This window comes from Biomphalaria glabrata, chromosome 1 (genome assembly GCF_947242115.1).
Source record: "Biomphalaria glabrata chromosome 1, xgBioGlab47.1, whole genome shotgun sequence".
NCBI lineage: Eukaryota > Metazoa > Mollusca > Gastropoda > Planorbidae > Biomphalaria > Biomphalaria glabrata.
Genome location: NC_074711.1, coordinates 14,480,815 through 14,500,136, shown reverse-complemented (window position 1 = coordinate 14,500,136; position 19,322 = coordinate 14,480,815). Strand labels below are relative to the sequence as shown.

General features: G+C 32.3%; 3 protein-coding genes across 6 annotated transcripts; 1 reads left to right on the top strand and 2 right to left on the bottom strand.

Annotated features, from left to right (window-relative positions):
* Positions 1 to 1,065: 1,065 nt before the first annotated feature.
* On the bottom strand, positions 1,066 to 7,170 carry LOC106060461 (peroxisome biogenesis factor 10-like). Its single transcript, XM_013218351.2, has 7 exons — positions 6,927 to 7,170; positions 5,145 to 5,225; positions 4,530 to 4,606; positions 4,156 to 4,404; positions 3,376 to 3,548; positions 2,499 to 2,631; positions 1,066 to 1,332 (listed from the first exon to the last, which is right to left on the bottom strand). The coding sequence occupies exons 1-7, from the start codon at positions 7,033 to 7,035 to the stop codon at positions 1,264 to 1,266; spliced, it is 891 nt and encodes a 296-aa protein (XP_013073805.2). The 5' UTR covers positions 7,036 to 7,170; the 3' UTR covers positions 1,066 to 1,263.
* A 17-nt stretch (positions 7,171 to 7,187) lies between these two features.
* Positions 7,188 to 10,614, top strand: LOC106060463 (endoribonuclease YbeY-like). Of its 4 annotated transcripts, none has more exons than XM_056023814.1 (4): positions 7,188 to 7,278; positions 7,769 to 7,988; positions 8,110 to 8,244; positions 9,698 to 10,614. In XM_056023814.1, the coding sequence occupies exons 2-4, from the start codon at positions 7,779 to 7,781 to the stop codon at positions 9,851 to 9,853; spliced, it is 501 nt and encodes a 166-aa protein (XP_055879789.1). In that variant the 5' UTR covers positions 7,188 to 7,278; positions 7,769 to 7,778; the 3' UTR covers positions 9,854 to 10,614. The 4 variants fall into 4 exon arrangements, with proteins under 4 accessions (XP_055879789.1, XP_055879782.1, XP_013073806.1 ...); XM_056023807.1 differs by having other exon boundaries at positions 7,646 to 7,988; XM_056023799.1 differs by having other exon boundaries at positions 7,233 to 7,278; positions 7,584 to 7,988.
* Positions 10,615 to 11,878: 1,264 nt separating this feature from the next.
* Positions 11,879 to 16,490, bottom strand: LOC106060464 (uncharacterized). Its single transcript, XM_013218353.2, has 4 exons — positions 16,346 to 16,490; positions 15,584 to 15,747; positions 12,806 to 12,934; positions 11,879 to 12,212 (listed from the first exon to the last, which is right to left on the bottom strand). The coding sequence occupies exons 2-4, from the start codon at positions 15,645 to 15,647 to the stop codon at positions 11,980 to 11,982; spliced, it is 426 nt and encodes a 141-aa protein (XP_013073807.2). The 5' UTR covers positions 15,648 to 15,747; positions 16,346 to 16,490; the 3' UTR covers positions 11,879 to 11,979.
* Between the last annotated feature and the right edge of the window lie 2,832 nt (positions 16,491 to 19,322).

Genomic DNA, 19,322 nt, shown 5'->3' with positions numbered 1-19,322 from the left:
AGATCTTGGTATTTAAAAAAGAAAGTGTTTAGTAAATAACTTATTTGTATTTTGTTTGCTTTCTTTTTATAACATTTATTTGTAAAATATTTTACCATTAAGGTTTTAAAACTTAACTATTTATTCTGTGAACCTGTTGCTTTGCATTATACTAGATAGGGTGGCCCAGGACCTCTCAATATTTCATAATGCATGTTTTCTACACAGTGAGAATCAGTATCTCTATTGAGTTTTCCATCAGTCCCATATAATTTCAAATAACATGAATGAAAATATTCCTATATGACTACGTTATATCCTCTGTAAGTTTCTGCTATTGACTTAAGTTGGAATTTTTGAAACTTTATTTCAGCAACTGAGTTACAGTTTACTCTAACTAGTACAAGTATTATGACAAACTTATGAAATGTTTTAATCATGCCATTTGTTGTTTTCTTTACATTTTTTTAAACTTCCTTTCCAATGTAAAGTACACTGTGATTTTGTTGTGTCTTGAAGAAATGTAGCTACTAACTAGTCAGAAGTTTTCACATTAACTTTTGCAAGCACAAAATTTATTTTCTTATTTTGTACCTTACACATATGCAGTTGAATAGTTTTGTTGGAAACATATTTACTTACTTCCAGCAGTAGGCACAAATTATTTGTTGTTATCATTTTCAAACATTTTTAGTTCTACTCAAAATAAAATGGCACTAGTGTTAGAATTTTTAAACTAAGAAGTTATAAGTTATACCTTTCGTAGCATTTATGTTGCTATTTTGTATTTTCCTTTCATTTTGATGATAAATAAATTATAAAAGTATGTACCTATCATGAATACAAGTTGTTGTCTATCAATGTGTTCTGGTCTTATCTCTTTTGTGGACATGTAACGTGAGGGGGTATCTGTACTGCCTTAAGGTGCTAAGAAAGCACAACTCAGCCCAGTCATAGAATTACAAATTCCTGATCTACATTAGGATTCAAACTTGAGCCCCTTAATTGTTAGCCATGTAGTTGATGCCACTCATCCCACATACCACTACAGCTCAATTTGAGATTTTGTAATAAATGAAGACAAACTTGTTCAATGATATTCTTTTTATTAACAGCTTGACAAGTCCAACAATGCTATGCATACTGATATCAAAATAATATTAAAGCTACTTGACAATTTTGCATTTAAATAAATAAATAACTAATTATGAAATGCATGAATTCTTGTTGACATTGAAAGATTGTGTTTGAGGGTAAAAGGAAACTTGTAATGAAAACTTAAGATCAATCAAAGTTTTGCAAAGCTACAAGACGATTTGGAGGAAACGATTCTCTGCACAATGGACATTCTTGCTGAAATAAAAAAAATATTTTGAACTAGGCAAGGTTTTTCAAACATTACAATATTTCTTTCAGATATAATCAATGTAAACAAGACATGCATATAATAGATCAGCCTCAAAGGTGTAGAAAATTTCTATGGTGGTGTTTACAAGACATCTCTGTAGCAAAGATTCAATGCAGCATTAGCATATGTGTGCAGGCTATGCCTTTAACATTGCAAAAGTAACCACCTAGACTATATATTTTTTTTTTTGAGAAATAGTGTACATTTCCTTATTATTTAGGTGCGCAAGAAGCTGATCAGTAAAACAAAAAAAAACAACAAGCCAGTAACTTTTAAATTTACTGACCTACTCCACCAACAGGGTGGTTGAATGGTAAAACACTTGGCTTCTGAAACCAGGGGTCTCAGGTTCAAATTCTGGTGAAGACTGGGATTTTGAATTTCAGGAGTTTTTAGGGCGCCCAAGTCCACACAACCCAACCTGACTTAAGATGTGGAAAATTAAAGGCAGTTAATTATTGTGCTGACCACATGACACCCTCATTAACTGTGGGCCACAAAAAACGATTATCTTTGCATCATCTGTCCCATAGATTGCAAGATCTGAAAAGGGAACTTTACTTTTTTTTTTTAGCTCCACCCATATTTAATAATGAAGCTCCCCCAGCCCACTATAGATGAGATTTTTCTTTAGTATAAAAAATTTAGTGCAGTGATACTACAAAAAGCAAATATCTCTTAGACAAGGGTTACAAAAATTTTGTCTTATCAATAATACAAGTTAGACCAAAGCTTTGAAACAACTTCCTTCAAATATATTGACCAAAAAGCTATTCAGAGATGACCGGAACCTAGTGAATGTGCAAAAGTTTGTCTGTTTGGGAAATACCATATCAATAAAAACTACATGATGACAAGGTACATTTCAGTGATGCCTAAGCTCTATAGCTCTCTCACTACAGTTATGTGTAGTAGATTGTACATCCTTGCTACAATAAATGGTTGAATTCTTTCCAACACTTTCTATGAAAAATACATCAGGTGAATTGGTATGAAGTTTAAGATTATGCACAATACACAATTTGTGCACAACATTGATGCTTGCTAAAATTATGCAGTGACTTAAAACAATAAAAAATTGAAGTTAATTGCTACACAAGTTAAAGTTTACCTTTGTAACACACCAATCATGGATGCAAGACCAACAGAACAAATGACCACATGGTGTGACTGTTGGGTGTTGTCTTCGACTTAAGCATAGTGGACATTTTTCTCTTGGATGGACATTGATAAAATCACTTTCCCTATTAGAAAATGTAAAAAATATTTTGGTTACTTTATTAGCAGATTAATAACTAGGAAAATATAAAAAATACTTTTTTAAAAAAAAGCTTATCTTAGTGGAAAAACACTACAGTTACAGCACATGAATTACTGTATGTTTTTTTATTTTTCCTTTTTGATATTAAAAAAAAATTAATTAATTACCACTATTTCACATGGCTACACATTCCTGGCTGCAACCTGAGCTGGATGTAGCAAAATATGTATTTCCAATAATACACACTGTTTAATTAGGTAAATGTATTAGTATAGAGCAATTCTTTGTTTTTATTGTCAGACTACTACTAATTTTTTCATTGCAATGCTTATAGAACTAAAATTGGGCATGCAATGCTTAAAACAAGAATGAAATCAACAAATATTAGAGGTATGTGAAATTTTCTCCCACATACAATTTTAACGAAAATCAAATCTCATATTGCTTTGCTGAATATATACAACATTCATTATATAGATGTTCTGATGAATATATGCAAGGGTCTCATTTATCTTTTTTAAAAGTCCATTTTAAAATAACTAAAACTATTTTACATTATCCACCCCTGCCGCCTTAACAAAATAGTCATTGGGTCTGGAACAACACTGATGGGGATGCCCTCCTATTCTGTTAGTTACACTATTGGACATAACAAATAAAGAAAATGAAAGAAACATTTACTTCAGAAACATATTAAAAAGTTTGATCACTGAATAACATGTCTTACCTCCTTAACTTTATTGAGTCATTCCTTGAAGATTGTTTCTGCTCTTTCAAAACAGCAAAAAGGGAGACAGAATGGACAATGAGCGAACATATCAGCTGGATAATAGACAAGTAGCCTAAAAACTGGAAAGGCCTGACTAAACTTGGTCCTGGTTCTTTACGCATGTACTGGACCTAAAGATTGAAATGATTCCACAAAGAATTAAAAAAAAATGACTTGCTTTTGTTGTCAGAAAAATAAAAATAAAACATTGAAAAAAATGTTATATAGTTTTTAAAAAGATATTTATAATCCCAAGTATCAAATTAAATTAAAATTTCATTTAGTACTATAGGAAATGTGTCTTGCACAGTAACATTATATATATATATATACAAGTAACATGTTATTAATTTTGAATGTATGGATGAGGTTAATAATTATTAAGTAAAAAAAATATTATAAGTGTACGCTAAATGAATTAAAGTTTTTCCCTCTGCCTTTAGAATGTGTGTCAGTATTCCTTGTTCTGCTCTGTTTGGAAGTTCATTCTTTATAATCAACATTGGAAGTTTATTGTGATCCTTTTTCACTTTGGCATTTACCTTTATCCTTTACTATTGGCACTCTTAGTTTGTGATACATATTTTTCTGAGCACATTTCTACTCTCTCAGTACAATTTACCAAGTTCCTCAAATACTGTGGAGATTTCTTTTCTCTAATCAAATCTAAAATCATTTTTAAAAAATTTTAAAGACTAACCATTTAACGAATATGTAGATCTAAATCAGGCTACTTACATAATGAATTCCTGATATCCTTTTTGACAAATGGTAGTAGACTCCATTAATATAAAAAAATGCTAAATGAATACGATGTAAAAGTTTTGCTGTTTTTTCCACCAGTGGAAGAATGTTTATAATAGCTTGCCTTGTCTGAGGTCTGAGATTTATAGACGTTGAAGAATTGAGTAAATGTTCAAGCTTCACTAACGCAGACTTGAGTAGATATGGAGCACATACTTGAAGAACAACCATGAATACTCGTTTCTAAAAATCAAAGAAAAAATGCATGTTTCTTTTTTTTCTAAGCCACTGGTGCTCAATTATTTATAGTGTGTATACACAGTGTTGTATTGTTTATAATACATTTTAGCTTCAATTAAGATTGTTACCCATTTTGATGGTAAAGCTTTTAATGTGACATCTGTTTGAATTATATTGACATATTCCTCTCCAACAGTTTGAAGTTCTGGGGGAAAAAAAAAAAGAGAAACAACAAATTGAATATTAAAGGAGAAAAAGGGAAACATACAAAACATGCTTTAGGACTGCAACAGGAAGATTAAGAATAGGTCTTGGAAAGGGATCAAAAGAGCTTAAAGTTTTCAGCTGATGTATAGTTGAAACTAAGAGCAAACAAAATTGGTGTGCCTTGCAATAATATTCTTAGTGTTTATTGAGTGTAAGCCATATCTACAATTTTTATCTTAAAAAGTTAGATTTACTAGGAGGATAAAAAATAAACACAATGCTTTTAAATAGTAGGAATTGCAGAAATCTTGCATTTTGTGTGTATGTGTGGTAGATCAAAAAAGGGAATCTACTTGACACTTTTATTTGTCAGTTGCTTGCTATTATATAATACTTATTATAGGCTTATCATAGATATACGAGGACTGTAGGATTACTAAATCTAGACAATAATGATAAAACATTGAGGAATGCAGTATATACTGCAGAGGGCCAGTTCTACTAAAGTAACTTTTGAGAGAGTTAGCTTAACATACCTGAAAATGTAGTAATAGCAAAATAAACCAAATCAGAAAGTATATCCAAATGATTTCTCCATCTAATCCAGTGTTGTGGACCTTTGGTTAGAAAAAAAACAACAACTAATTATTGCATACATAAATTGCAAGAAAATGTGTAATTGACTATCAATATATTGCACTATAAAAAACTAGAAAAACATGACAAAAAAGTAAGTGAAGAAAAAATATGTCTATTTCTCTTATTATTTCTATGATAATGACACATACACATCAAGAAACCATAAAAACACACTCTAAGTAGTATGATAATGAGCATAGAAGCTGTATAAGAATGAATCATTGAATATAATCTAAAAATGAACAGAGAGAACAGAAATCTGAGTCATCTACATTGTTAACTAAACAATTAAAATTAATACTATAAGGACGAAGTCTCACTAATATGGTCAAGGAGTTACATTTAGACTGCAGTTAATTTTTCTATTTATTGCTAGCAAAAATATTTTACTACTGAAGTTGTAAATAATTTGACTAAATGGTTTGTTCTAACCATATTTTCTGAAAAAAAAAAACCCAACAACAATTAAATAGGAAACAACTTATATTGAATTTTCTCAATATCATGCTCAATTGTAAATTGTACCATATTTTTCAGGATGAGGGTTGGAAAAAATTAAGAAACAGCTGCTGTTTTCCTCCTGTGCCTCTTTCTTTGTTTTGCCATTGGAAAAGGATATTTCTGATTTTCTTTTTTCAAAGCAATCCCAACTGTTGATGAATTTTGCATGGCAAAAACAGCTCTAGGCCCTCTGTGAGATCTTTAAATTGATCACATCTATTATAGAATTGTGTGTGGGAAATGTTACTCCAATGTCAATTGCATTTCAATATTAGCCAGTGCTGTCTCATTTAAATTAATTTGACCAGTGCTTTTTTAAACAAGGATTATTAATTATGAACTCTAGTCTAGGAATATGCATTTCTCTAATTCAGAATGTGGGAGAATGCTTGACTCTGGGGCTCTACCCCAAATCCTGCTTGGAGAGCTAACAGGCCTCCCTTGGACTGAAAGCTGCCTAAGGGGATGTGAACATAATTTTTTTCCACCTAGATGGGAGCATTACAAATAAGTTTGAGAAACAAAAAGGTTAAGCTTGTGACCTGATTACTGTAGCGATAGATAGCGCGGCGCTGCCACTTGCACAACATTCTTGAAAAGGGTCCTTCAATGGGAAGTTTTACAAAAAATTGATATATAAATAATTCTCGATTACAATAATTAATACTAGACTAGATAATTATGATCTAGAATATAGTGACTAGTCGCCAAGCTGCATCAGTATTTGTCATATATACATATCATCATATAAATGATCATGCCAAGGTAGGCCTATATGGCATTATATGGGCTTCTCTCTTCTGCCCTTTGTCATCTTCTACTCTCATAACTCATACCTTCCTACAAAAGTCTCAAGAGTACAAAAGATTTTAAGTGTCACTGAGCAAGGGCATCGGTAATTTCTGCTTTTAACCAACAAAATCCATCTGGCAACAATTGGTTGCCTGGGAGCTGTTGCTATCATCATTTTAATATGGCGGCCGCCAGCTAAAACATGATCATACCATTTAATCTTTATTTCTTTATTTCTGAAAGAACCTCTTCAACATAATTATATTATAAATGAAATTATGATGTGATTGTCAATCATAGTTATTAGTACATTACCTATTATAGATCTAAATCTAGGTCGGAGGACACTACATTTACAATATTTACATGACTGTTTAAATGATTACCTGCAACTCGTTGAAATATATCAACTAATAATGATCTTAAGTAGCGAAGAAAACTGTCATCTTTCTGATGGGATCGAATAATTTCAGCTACCCCCGCACTTCTGAACATTTTTATTTCTCATGAAAAATTCAATCAAGATTACTGAGCCTATCTAGATCATCAGCTAGATTTAGATCTAGAATCTAGAGAGTCTACTTTGATACTTTGTTACTTGTAAATTTTGTTATTGTTTACTATCTTGCATGCATCAAAGTGCAAATCCAAAATATAAACTTCCGGTTCTACTTTTACTTTCGTTCTTAGCCGTCAATTTCGACTTGAAAAACCATCTAGCATTATGACACTTTGAAAGTGATTATGATAGCATTGAGATAGATTTCTAGGCTAAGGCTCTCTATTTTTTTTAAATGCATGTTTAATAAAAAAATGTATTAGAGGTTAGACTAGTAGAATCTAGACAATCTAGTCTTCTACTAAGTTTACTAACTTATAGATCTAGTTACCCTAGAAGTAGATAGATCTAGAATCTAGATTATAATCACTAGTGTCACTAGTGACTATAGTTAATAGTCTATTTGAAAATATATTTTGTATATGTTACATAATACAATGTTCACCGCATGTAGCAATAAATCATTCTTATTATATAATTTTAGATATAGACTAGAATAAAAGTATACATACCGGTAATCTATGCTCTATTAAATTCTTTTATGAGGCCTATTTGGAGTTTCACCTTTATTGGCCTTAAGTGTAAGTGGCTTAAGTAGATCTAAGTGAATTTAGAAAAGATAACCAGCTTAAGGGCCAGAAACTAATCATAAAAGTTTTATCACACAAGGGGGAAGAATATGTCTGTCGTAATTAGAAATTTACAGCGTACAGTAACCTTAAACATCAAACAACTGTATCAAAATACTTTGCTTTTAAAAAAATTGTGTGGTTATGAAGAATTTGAATTAGGGGTTATTCTAGTCAGGAATAATTCTATTAGAAAATTAAACAAAATATACAGGGAATGTGATGAAGTAACAGATGTTTTAGCATTTCCATATCATGAAGTGAGTATACGAGAGTAAAAAGTTCATATGTCTTATATTTATTTAATTAAAAAAACATATTAATATTATGTGGTTATACCAATATGTGTTCTTAGCATTATTACTAATGATTAACTTCCAGATCAAACCAAATGAACACATCAGTTATCTACATTTGAAAGATGAAGAGAGAATGCTAGGGGACATTGTGTTGGCTTTACCATACATAAAAGCAGAGTCACAGAAACATAAAGAAGACTTGGACAGTGTATTACTGGTAACAAAATTGATTGATTTATTATCTTCTTCTTATCTTATATATATTGCAGACATTACTTCAAAAGAGAAGATAATTACATTGGTTTTTATAGATATAGATCTACATTTTCTGTTAACTTGAATTTTTAAAACAAAAACATTATGAATAAGATTTTAAAAATTATTTAGAAGTGGCGCACAATCATTTTTACAAACATATAGATAGCAAATTGGGCCAGCCAGTCAATGTGGTCTTTATCAAGTGAAGAATAAGTAAAACCTTGTACCTTTCAGTTCTTGTTTTAAATTTTTTAAAAGTTGAATACTTTGACCTTGTAACTGAATCTGACACAACTATTGTGAATTATAGCTTGTTTTTTTTTTTGTTTTTTTAATTCATTATTACATCTTTTTAAATTTTTTACATTTATGGAATGTAAACAATTATTAAAAGGACTCGCAATTTTAAATGTTTTATAAATAATCTTTTTTTTTTTTTTGTAAATAAACAAAACAAAAACATAAATAAATGAAGGTTCTCAAACATGTCAAAAAAAACAACAACACAAAAATACCCATGCCATTACATTAACATTTTGTGTCTTGATGAGATATCTGTAACTGAGCAACTCTCTTAGTGACTGCATATTCATAGAGATTAGATCTATAGGTTCTTTAAAAATTGTAACAAATTTTAATGATGTTAGTATATAAGCACTACTTACCATTTGACAGCTGTGCTGGGTCAGACACTTATCCTGCGTGAGGGATAACGGCATACTAAAAGCAATCTTTTTTGGCGAGCTTAAAGGATGACAGCGTAACAGATTCGAGGTGTCCCCCATAAGCACTATAAAAATCAACTCAGGTGTCATTTTGATCTCACTGGCATAGAGGAAAGTAGCTGGGAGCAGATGGCTTCCAAAAGTCACATTAAGAGTGCTCTCACAAAGGCCATGGGACACATATTTGAGGCCCAGAGGAAAAATTCTATAGAGGACAGGCTCAGAAGATGTAATGAAAATTTAATTAGACCCCCAGTGGATATCAGCTTTTGTCTGCATCAGAAGTGGAACAATATGCAGCTCACAACTGGGTTTGTCTAGCCATGTGAAACACTGCATTCATCCTTAATCTTCTGAATCAAAGACATTGCCATTATTATTATTATTATCCTTTTTGGCTCTCTTAAGGACCGAATCATAAATTTTGTAAAAAAGTTGTACCATATTACCATCATATTAGACATATTAAACATCTTTAACTATAACTATAATTAGTTATTAGATAGCTTGGGATATTATTTATTTATCCCATTGTTGTTTTTTTTTAATATATTTCTCAATAGTCAATTAAATTATTGATAAGTTTTACAGTTACTACTGTATTTTTTCATAATCTTCACCTTATGCAACTTAAACTCAAAAATTTTAGAAATTATAAAAACCTTTATTATTGTTCTATTTTTTCAGACAATGATTGCTCATGGTTTGTGTCATTTGATAGGATTTGATCATGAAACCAAAGAACAGTGGGAAGAAATGTATAAAAAAGAACTTGATATACTCAATAAATTCAATAACACAGCTGGATACAAATGTTCACCACTTTTAAGTGTTGGGCATTGATCAAAAAGTTACACACTATGAAAAAATGTACTGTAGAACCATGTCATTTGTAGCTTGGTGCTAAAGCGTTGTCGTACTGTTGTAGAGCATGTTTTGATGCCACTCTTTCTTTTGTGGACATATGGGCAATGGTGTACCTGGGAGAAATTTTTAGGTGGGCTTTAGGACTTCAATAAGCCACTATTAATGTGTGTGTTATTTTGTAAAACAAATATGATAGCTGTATGGCTTAAAATTTACACATTGACTGAAATTAAAATACTTCACTTTTTTTTGTGTACTGAGCCTTTTATATCCAGTGTATACTGTGTATACATTGGTGTACATGTAGTATCCCCAAGGCATTTACAAGCAAATAAAATATTTATTAATCAAGAATTTGTAACACAATAAATATTTTTATTCCAATATTTTATGGCTTATTATTTTATCAGAAAAAAAAAGCAAAAAAAATCCCCAAACTTTTAAATAATTTAAAAACTACAACCTTGTTCATACTAGTCATATAAAGACACATTAGTATGCTTCCATTCCTTGGTCAGTGATTACAATTTTTGTTATCTCTTGCAACAAACACCAACACAACATTTTTTTAAAAATTCAAAATAAATTACTATATTTCTATTTTGACTTAAGTGTTTGAAAAAAAGAACAGAAAAAAATTGGACTATCGTACTTTACTGCCAAAAAACCCCACTTCAGCATAATTTTTTAAAAAAGGGGCTCTCATAAATTATGATCTTTTAAAAAAAAAAACAAAATGAGTTTAGCATGAGGCATTGAGTGTTTACCTTATAAATCATAACAATAAACAAATTATCATAACACAACTTCAGTCAGCTTTTCTAATCTTTCCTGTATCTTTTGTTCTACGATGTAAACTAATAATATAAAAGCAATCTGAAAACATGTGAATACAAATTATCCTCACAGTATTTATATATCTCCACATTCAACACTATTGATCTATAGATATGTTTAGTGAATCACATTGATCTAAAGATATGTTAAGTGAATCACATTGGTCTAAATATTTTAATTGAATCACATTAATATAGAGATGTTAAGTGAATCTCATTGATCTAAAGATATGATTAGTAAATCACATTGATATAAAGACATGTTTAATGAATCACATTGATATGAATATATGTTTAATATTCTGTTATTGTAGCTCTTATCATAATGTGTGATATTTCAATAGAAGTAAAAACAAATAATATGATTTAGCCATATATTCTATATACTTTTATTTATAAGTCTTTACACCTACACTTCATTATAAGTCATTTATCAAGACTGTAGGCTTCCAATTCATAATTAGTCATTTATCTATTCAAATTCTTTTATAGGCAGATCAGCTTACAATTCATGATTAGTCATTTATAAGCCTAAAGGCCTATTCATTAAGTCATTTTGCTATTCAGCATAAATCATATTTATAAGCATACATGCCTACATATTATGCTAAGTCATTTATCTTTTCAAAATAAATTCTATTTATAAGCCATTTGCCTACAATAAATTATAAGTCAATTTTCTGATGTGATTTATGTTTAGCTCACTCAATTACAAGCATTTCTATCAACATTGACAGATTCCTTGATAGTGACTAACATACACAATATACTAGTGTAGTTGAACATTATTTGCTTATGCATTTACATACAATCAAGTCTCAAGTCATTTATTCACAGACAAACAGCTGATTTTACTAATATAAAATAGAATGTTCCACTCATAATTTATCACTTGAAATATTTTACACAAATCAACTGATTCATACACACACTTCATCAACATCACTTCAGCCTTACATCAGCTCAAATCCTTTGAATTTGCTTTTCTTCATCAACTCTAGCTTACTTTGAGGCTTCAACTAAAGGAAATATGAGGCGTCTATAGTGCTGTCTACTCGAAAAAAATGGCATCCATTTTATCAATTGTCTGTCTAACAAAATCAGATCAAAATCTTCAAAACTTTCAGGGCCACAAAAAACTTAATATTTCAAAAAACAAAAATCAGCCATGAAACCAGTGGTATGTATTTATAAATGAAAAAAAAAAAGATAATAGTAATGGACATCGTCTAGTGAGACAATTAAGTGTAGATTCTTTGGATACCATTAGTCACTCTTCAGGTAGAATAATAAACTGGCCAGCGTGGACAGCATTAGGAAACAGCATGAAAGCCTTGGAGTGGTGCCTGTGTTACACAAATCTGAACCACACTCACAGTTCAAGGACTTGAACCTCTTCCCATTGGTACCGAACACTTGCTTACAGCCGTAACCTTGACTTGTTTTAGCACACTGGCGCTCTATTCGTTCTTCTGTGTTGTCTTGATCGGTATATTTCACTGTAATGAGTATATTGAAATGGAGCAATGCATAGGCCTACATATATTTTACATAGCCTTATGTTTTAATAGCATGCTTGCCGTATATTTTATTCTTGTTTTTATTTACAATAATACATTTTTACTATGTAAGGGAACACTTGTGTTTGATTTGAAAAGTGTACGTTTATAGAAACAAATAATAATAAAAAAAAAACAACACTTTATACATATTCAATCTTAAAAACCGTAACAATTGTTTTGCTTTTAAAATCTAATGAATGATAGCTTTAAAAAAATACGAAAAAAAAAAAAGGGGGGGGGGGGGGAAATCACATCTACCGCCCACCCCTTCCCGGATCCGCCATTGACCAGATCTGGACAAAGTGGTCGGCTGTCTGTCATTCAATTGCCACTTGAGGAAAGACCACGTTAATACACGGATACGCGTATTCTTTTTTTGTAAATAACGTCTTAATTTATAAGATGATGGTTGTTAAAAAAAGGCGGGTCATACATGTAGTTCAACTAGGCTTAAGGTAGAGATAACTTATCAATTGTCAGAATAGTACGATACAGATTGCCTGAATCAAGCAACAAGACAAATGACTTACCGAAGAAGTGTATCTTTCTACATCCTACAGCTGCTCCTTTGCACTCCATTTTAAATTTGTCCAAGTCATTTCCCATGCATTGAGCGTCGGTGTAAGAATTGCAAATGTAACACTTAAAAGCCAGCAGCTCTGAAAAAAAAAATACAATAACTATTTGACAAAGCATAAACGTTTAGGTAGCGCTGTTGTTGTTTTGACAGCTTCGTTAAAACAAGTTTGAGGCACTTCATATGAAAGAAAACCATATTTGATAATGACCTAACCACAGCTCTAAATGCGAGCATCGAGGCTCTCTGCTTTTTAAATTATCTAGTTTTTGAAAAAAGTTTACAAATTCTACGTGTTCAATGGTTTCAGTGTAATCTATATTGTTATTCCAATTATCTTCTGTTCTAAGCAAGAAAATCAAATAAATTTAAGACAATTGGGACTAACTTTGGTTGGTACATGTTTGTAGATCTAACAATTCTGCTAGACGATAAGAAGCATTTAAGATTTTACTTTTATCCCAGTTGTAGTATTTTCTTGACATGACAAACTCTTGACTTAACGACATCGGTTAGATAAAAGATCATACTCAGAGGTGAGAACAATCTAATAATAAAACGAGAGTTGCACCAACCATCCAGTTCTCATTCACCCTCCCTCCCTTTTTTTTTTCTTATTAACACTAATTTTTTAAACTACTTCAAACTAGGGATCTCAAGTTCCGAGCCTCGTAGTTGGTTGGTGGAAACTACAATTCAGATCTTTGGTGCCTAGTAAGCCTATACACGTCTGAGTGTGCATTCGTCAGTCTAGGAGTCCAGCCCGAGACATGGGCAGGCAGTATATTTTTTTTTTTGTAACCCTGCCTCGCACACGCGCTTGTTGTGCGCACCAGCGAACTATTTGATCGCTGAATATGGACGGGATGTTTACATGAGAAGTGGAGAGACTTGAACAAAACGTCTTGTTGGCAAATTCGGGCCGATTCGCCTAGCTAGAGTAACGAAAGGAGCGTCGTTAGTGGACGATTCAGTAAGGTGAAAAGTAGAGTCCGTTCTCTTTGTCGGTTGTCTGGTCAAAAAGTTGTGTGAGGAAACTTTGGAAGGATCGTTCTAGAAACTGGGAACCATTCCTGTTGGTTTGTGAAAGCAATCGGTCTGTAAACCTTAAAGGAAAGTGAAGATATAGAGGCGACGTCAGTGAACACGAGGGATGGAGGACCTGATAACTAAGCTTGATATTTATGTTTGCTGTGATTATCTTACACCTTTTCTTATCTGTATAAAAAAAAAACCCATCATTTTACCATTTATCTTTTACCATGCTACCCCTTTTGAGTCGCCTGCCTTAGATTCGTTACAATATAAGCCTATGTAGTTTGTAATGTCATTCGATCACGTGTAGATATGTAATTGTACACGTAGCTATTTGTCTGTTCGCATACTCCAAGAAGTCAGCAATTTCTTTTAATCGTGGCGAAACAAAACTAAGGCTAATTTATATTAAGGTCTAACTCAAACTCAAGTAAGGCTACTTTATATTAAGGTCTAACTCAAACTCAAGTAAGGCTACTTTATATTAAGGTCTAACTCAAACTCAAGTAAGGCTAATTTATATTAAGGTCTAACTCAAACTCAAGTAAGGCTACTTTATATTAAGGTCTAACTCAAACTCAAGAAAGGTTACTTTATACGAAGTTCTAACTCAAACTCAAGTAAGGCTACTTTATATTAAGGTCTAACTCAAACGCAAGTAAGGCTACCTTATATGAAGGTCTAACTCTAAAGAAAGTAAGGCTACGTTCTATGATGGTCTAACTCTAAAGAAAGTAAGGCTACGTTCTATGATGGTCAAACTCTAAAGAAAGTAAGGCTACTTTATGTGAGAGTCAAACCAAAGGAGTGCTATACAATGAATTTAAATGTTGAAGTAACTTTTATAGGCCCTATTTAAGATTATTTAACATTAAGCACACTATTCTTATGATGGTTTCTAGACACTTTAAAAAATTCGATTTGTTAAGATGTGACCTGTTTAGATTTACCCGTGTCTACTATACTAATAATAATAATAATAATAATAATAATAATAATTACATTTCGGTTCCGTAAAGTTTGGTTACAGAGAGTTAAGTTGATCCAAAAAAAAAAGAACTAGAGAAGTGAATCGGGATTAATCTAGATATTGTTATTATACTAAAACAAAAATGCAAAAATAATGAGAAGCAAAAAGAATTAGGTCTATGGGCTTAATTATATATTAAGCAAGTTGACTGTATTTTATATTAATATTTTTATTTAAGAAAGTTATTTTCCTTTAAATGCTGGACCTTTTATATAGTTTTCGCAAGAGGCAAAAGCAACAAAGACAGACTCGAACGTTTCTTGCAGAATTTCTCCAGAGCGCAGTAGGTCACCATCGCTCTGATGACATCTTGTTTGTGATTTAGTTTGGTCCGCTACTTCTGCCTCAAACGTCTCTTGTATTTCAGTATCGGCCCTTCCAATCACTTTTTTTATGTGGCCTTCAATTTTATTTTTTACTATGATGAATTTTGAGCTATTATAGGCCAGGATAATGCATTTCAGCAGTTCGAAATTCAGAAAATCACTAAAGCGCTATTCAAGGTTCATTAGTTGATTCTAAAAGGAGAAGGGATACTGTGCGCCACCGTGCGGACATCTTATTTTCTTCAGTGAAATTGGGGGCTTCTTATGCAAAAGGTTGAGAAACACAGATCGAGATGTAATAATTAAAATAACAAATAGTAAACCAAAAGCAAGCACTAACCTGAAGGTAAATATAAAAAAAGAAGTATCGTTATCCACAGGTGATAGTCATTTGACAACGTCATGTCTCAAGAAGAATGTACCACATCTATTTACGACAGCCTCACCAACAGAGACTTGGGAATATTTAAAGTTGACCATGCATGATCTTAGTTCGTAACGTTTCTAATCAAGCACAAGGTAAAGAAGTTTACGTTTAAAATAAGTCGTAGGCTCGTAGCTTGAGGTAATTTCTTACTTTATAGAATCTGGATTATAATCTAGATCTACAATAAATATTTAGTTCTAAATACTAGATCCTAGACAGATCTAATATAAATATATTTTTTATCTAGACTAGATCTATTATCTAATCTATATCATTATATTTATATCTTTTAGCTAGTATGACAATTTGAAAACCTATTTCCCCGTTATGTAGATTAGTAGATCTAGACTGTCAATTTTCAGAAATGTCTTGGCTTAATACGAACTTAATAAATTCATGTCTATTAGTTCTTTAAACTTAGAAAACGTGTAGAGTAATGATTAATCTAAACTACCGTTTGTATCCATAAGATTACAAACACTTATCTGAACCGGAAATGGACGCGCATCATGTGTTTATGTGCTCTGATTTCTATTCAAAATATGCATTATGAATGTTTGTATTTTTGTATGTCCTCAAACAAAAGTGTTAGGTATTCTAAAAGGGCATTATCTTCATGTAATGACAATTGAAATGAGAATATGCGAATATTTAAAAAAGAAACACAAATCTTACCTAAATGGTTGTTCATATTTGACATTTAAAAATTAGAATCTGTTGCCTTGTCAACCAAACAATAAGTAAGAGAAACAAAAAAAAAAGTTTATTGGGGATTTTCACTATAAATCTGAAACACAGTAGTCTCCTCTTTGTTTGCATTTCGATTGGTAAATATCCGGTTTACATATTTTAGGCGAGTGTTTCTCAAACTGTGAGCGCGCATCCAGCAACTCTCTAGAGGTGCCCGACGTCCTGACAAAGGGAGGTGGGGGAGCGAAGCCAGTCAATTTTTTTTTTAAATGGGGCATAAAAAAAAGTTGTACATGAAGTTTCATTGTATTTATCCACCCATGTTTGAATATCAATGAAATAAAAGGACATAACCAATGTTTCAACAATTCAAATATTTTTAATATATTCCGTTTTGGTATGAGGCGTCTCCTACAATATTCACTCAAAGCTCTTTGAAAATACATTTCAAAAAGTCTCCTCTAACGTGATTCCTCTCGACTTTCTTCCCCTACTGTCGTTATGTTAACTACTTAATTTGATTCCAAAACAACAACAACAAAAAAAAAAAAAAAAAAGACATGTCGTCTTGATTAACATGAAGATAAGTCCATTACAGACGTATGCGCGCTAAATTTACCACGAATATCCTTCGAAAATAGTAGGCCTATTTACCAGCGCTGCCTCCTTATTTATTATACCTGCAACTTTTTTTTTTTTTACTAGAATGAACTATTTTTTTTGACCTGCATGTTGATGTAGGCTATTATAAGATGTATGAGAGTTAGTTCCCTAAGCTTACTAAGAAATGTGTGTTGTGCGTTCCCTAATACGGTTGAATAAAGCGTGTGAGTGTTTTGTAAATCGGCCTTGTAGTTTGTCTATTTATTCTCATATTAAAGAGTTTATAAAAATCTTAACTCTGCACTCTTCTTTATTAGAGAAAAGGGAATCTTTGTGCCAGTGATCTGCACCAGATCCCCGCTTGGGACCTTTCAGAAAGAAACTTGTCTAGCATACAAAACACTTTAAAACACCATTCCGATAAAATAAAAATAAAAGACTAAATGGACTAGCTTTAATAAACATTTATTACGTAAATATGGATTCCAAACATAGTGTAAAAAAAATGGGATGGATAGGAGAGGGGCGGAGGTCCGGCCAAAATATGTGAGCGTTTAATGCATATGATGTAATAATCAAAAAGGGCTCCAGCTAAAAAGCATCACAAAACCTTTCAAATAAGTCACGTGACTCGCCAATATAGACACTTTAGGAGGGCCATCTAATAATTTCTCCCCCAAAGTGAGATAAACAAAGTGAAATGTATGTATTTCGTCTATAAGCATTTTTTTGTTTTGTTTTTACGAATGTAGGTAAGAGATAATACAATTTATGGTCCTAACAAAAGTCAATGTGGAAATAAATGTTAATGGAATCATATAGATAGATATAACACATACCAAAACTTTAATTTGTATGCTCTTAAAGTTTAAAGAAAAATCAATGTATCTGTATATCAAATGAGATTTGAGCGCAAATATTTAAGTCTATGTTTCTTGTTTCCTTCCCGGGCTTTGTTCAAACTATTTCTAGTAGGCCTATAGAGATGAGAGAAATAACTTTGGAATTAACTCATAGTATGTTAATAATAATAAAGGCACTATCTTCCTGTGGTATTGGTCTGCGCGAGCCAATTATCACTTTAAAAATACTTTGTGCAGGATGGAGGCAATACAGTATTTTTATATCTAGATATTTATTTCATTATCTTCCAAGATTAGGAAAGAATGCAGTATTTCACTTGACAACGCAGACCTATTTGTGACCTACATACTTTGTCGCCTCTCACGTAGACTTAAAATGCACGATATCATTTAATAATTATAGGCAACCCACCAACACACACACACACACACACACCTGTGCGCGCACACACACACATCACCACAACCACCACCACCACCATTTCACTATCAAAGCACTACACTTCTTCAAATATTCTAAAATAATGCATCATTAGATGACAATTCTTCTTAGCTCCCTTCCCCTAGCAAAAACTGGAAGACATCGCGCAAACATCTTAGAACTTGATAGCTTGCATATTTAGTTTAAAGATAATATTCACAACAAGCAGAATTTATAAAAAAAAAATTAAATATATATTAAAGAAGTATCCATTCAATTTGACAGTTAATTAATTTTTTATCCTTACTTTGATAGTTTTTTTTATTTTTTTTTTTTACTTTCTAAAATAATTATCTTTCCGCTTTTTAATTATAGCCTACTATACTAATTATAACTTCAATTTTGAATCTCATTACTTTGAATGACTTATTGTCGTTGCATGTCACAGTTTCATCAAGATCTCAAGTTTAGTCTAGAGAACAGAACATCTGTAAATAGGCATCGTCTCCTCCGTGTAACCACAGGTTCATGCGTTCACAACTTGAAAACATCGCCACGAGCTGCCCGCTACACTTAAGCCCCGCCTCGACACTGCCATGGACGTGCAATGTTCACGCGACAAATGTACCACGTGACGCCTTCCTGTCATGTCACTGTTAACCTTCGGGGGGTCTTTGGCCCTGCGGGCGGGGATAGGGAAGAGGGTAGAGCTGTTTACAGGAAGCTGTTAACCAAATCGCTGCTTCGGTGAAAGCCAAGACAAAGTCGTCTTACAGAGCCTCTCTTAAATAGAGCTTTGCATTAACAGACTCCCTCTCCCGCGGTGCCCTGAAGCGGGTATTTCACGGTGAATAATTAGCATAGCCAGTTGGTCCAGACGTCCAGTTCTCTACAATTGTTCTTTTTAAGCGAGTGTCAAGTACAGCTATGCCCCCCTCCTCCCACCCACGTCCAGACCTGATCCTAGCCCGATTCAAGTTGAAGCGGAATTAGGTCTGGGTAGCTTCGATTAGTTAAAGGGTTGTACAATGTTTAACTTTTTTGTTTTTGTATCGAAATTCTGGTGCTGAACCAT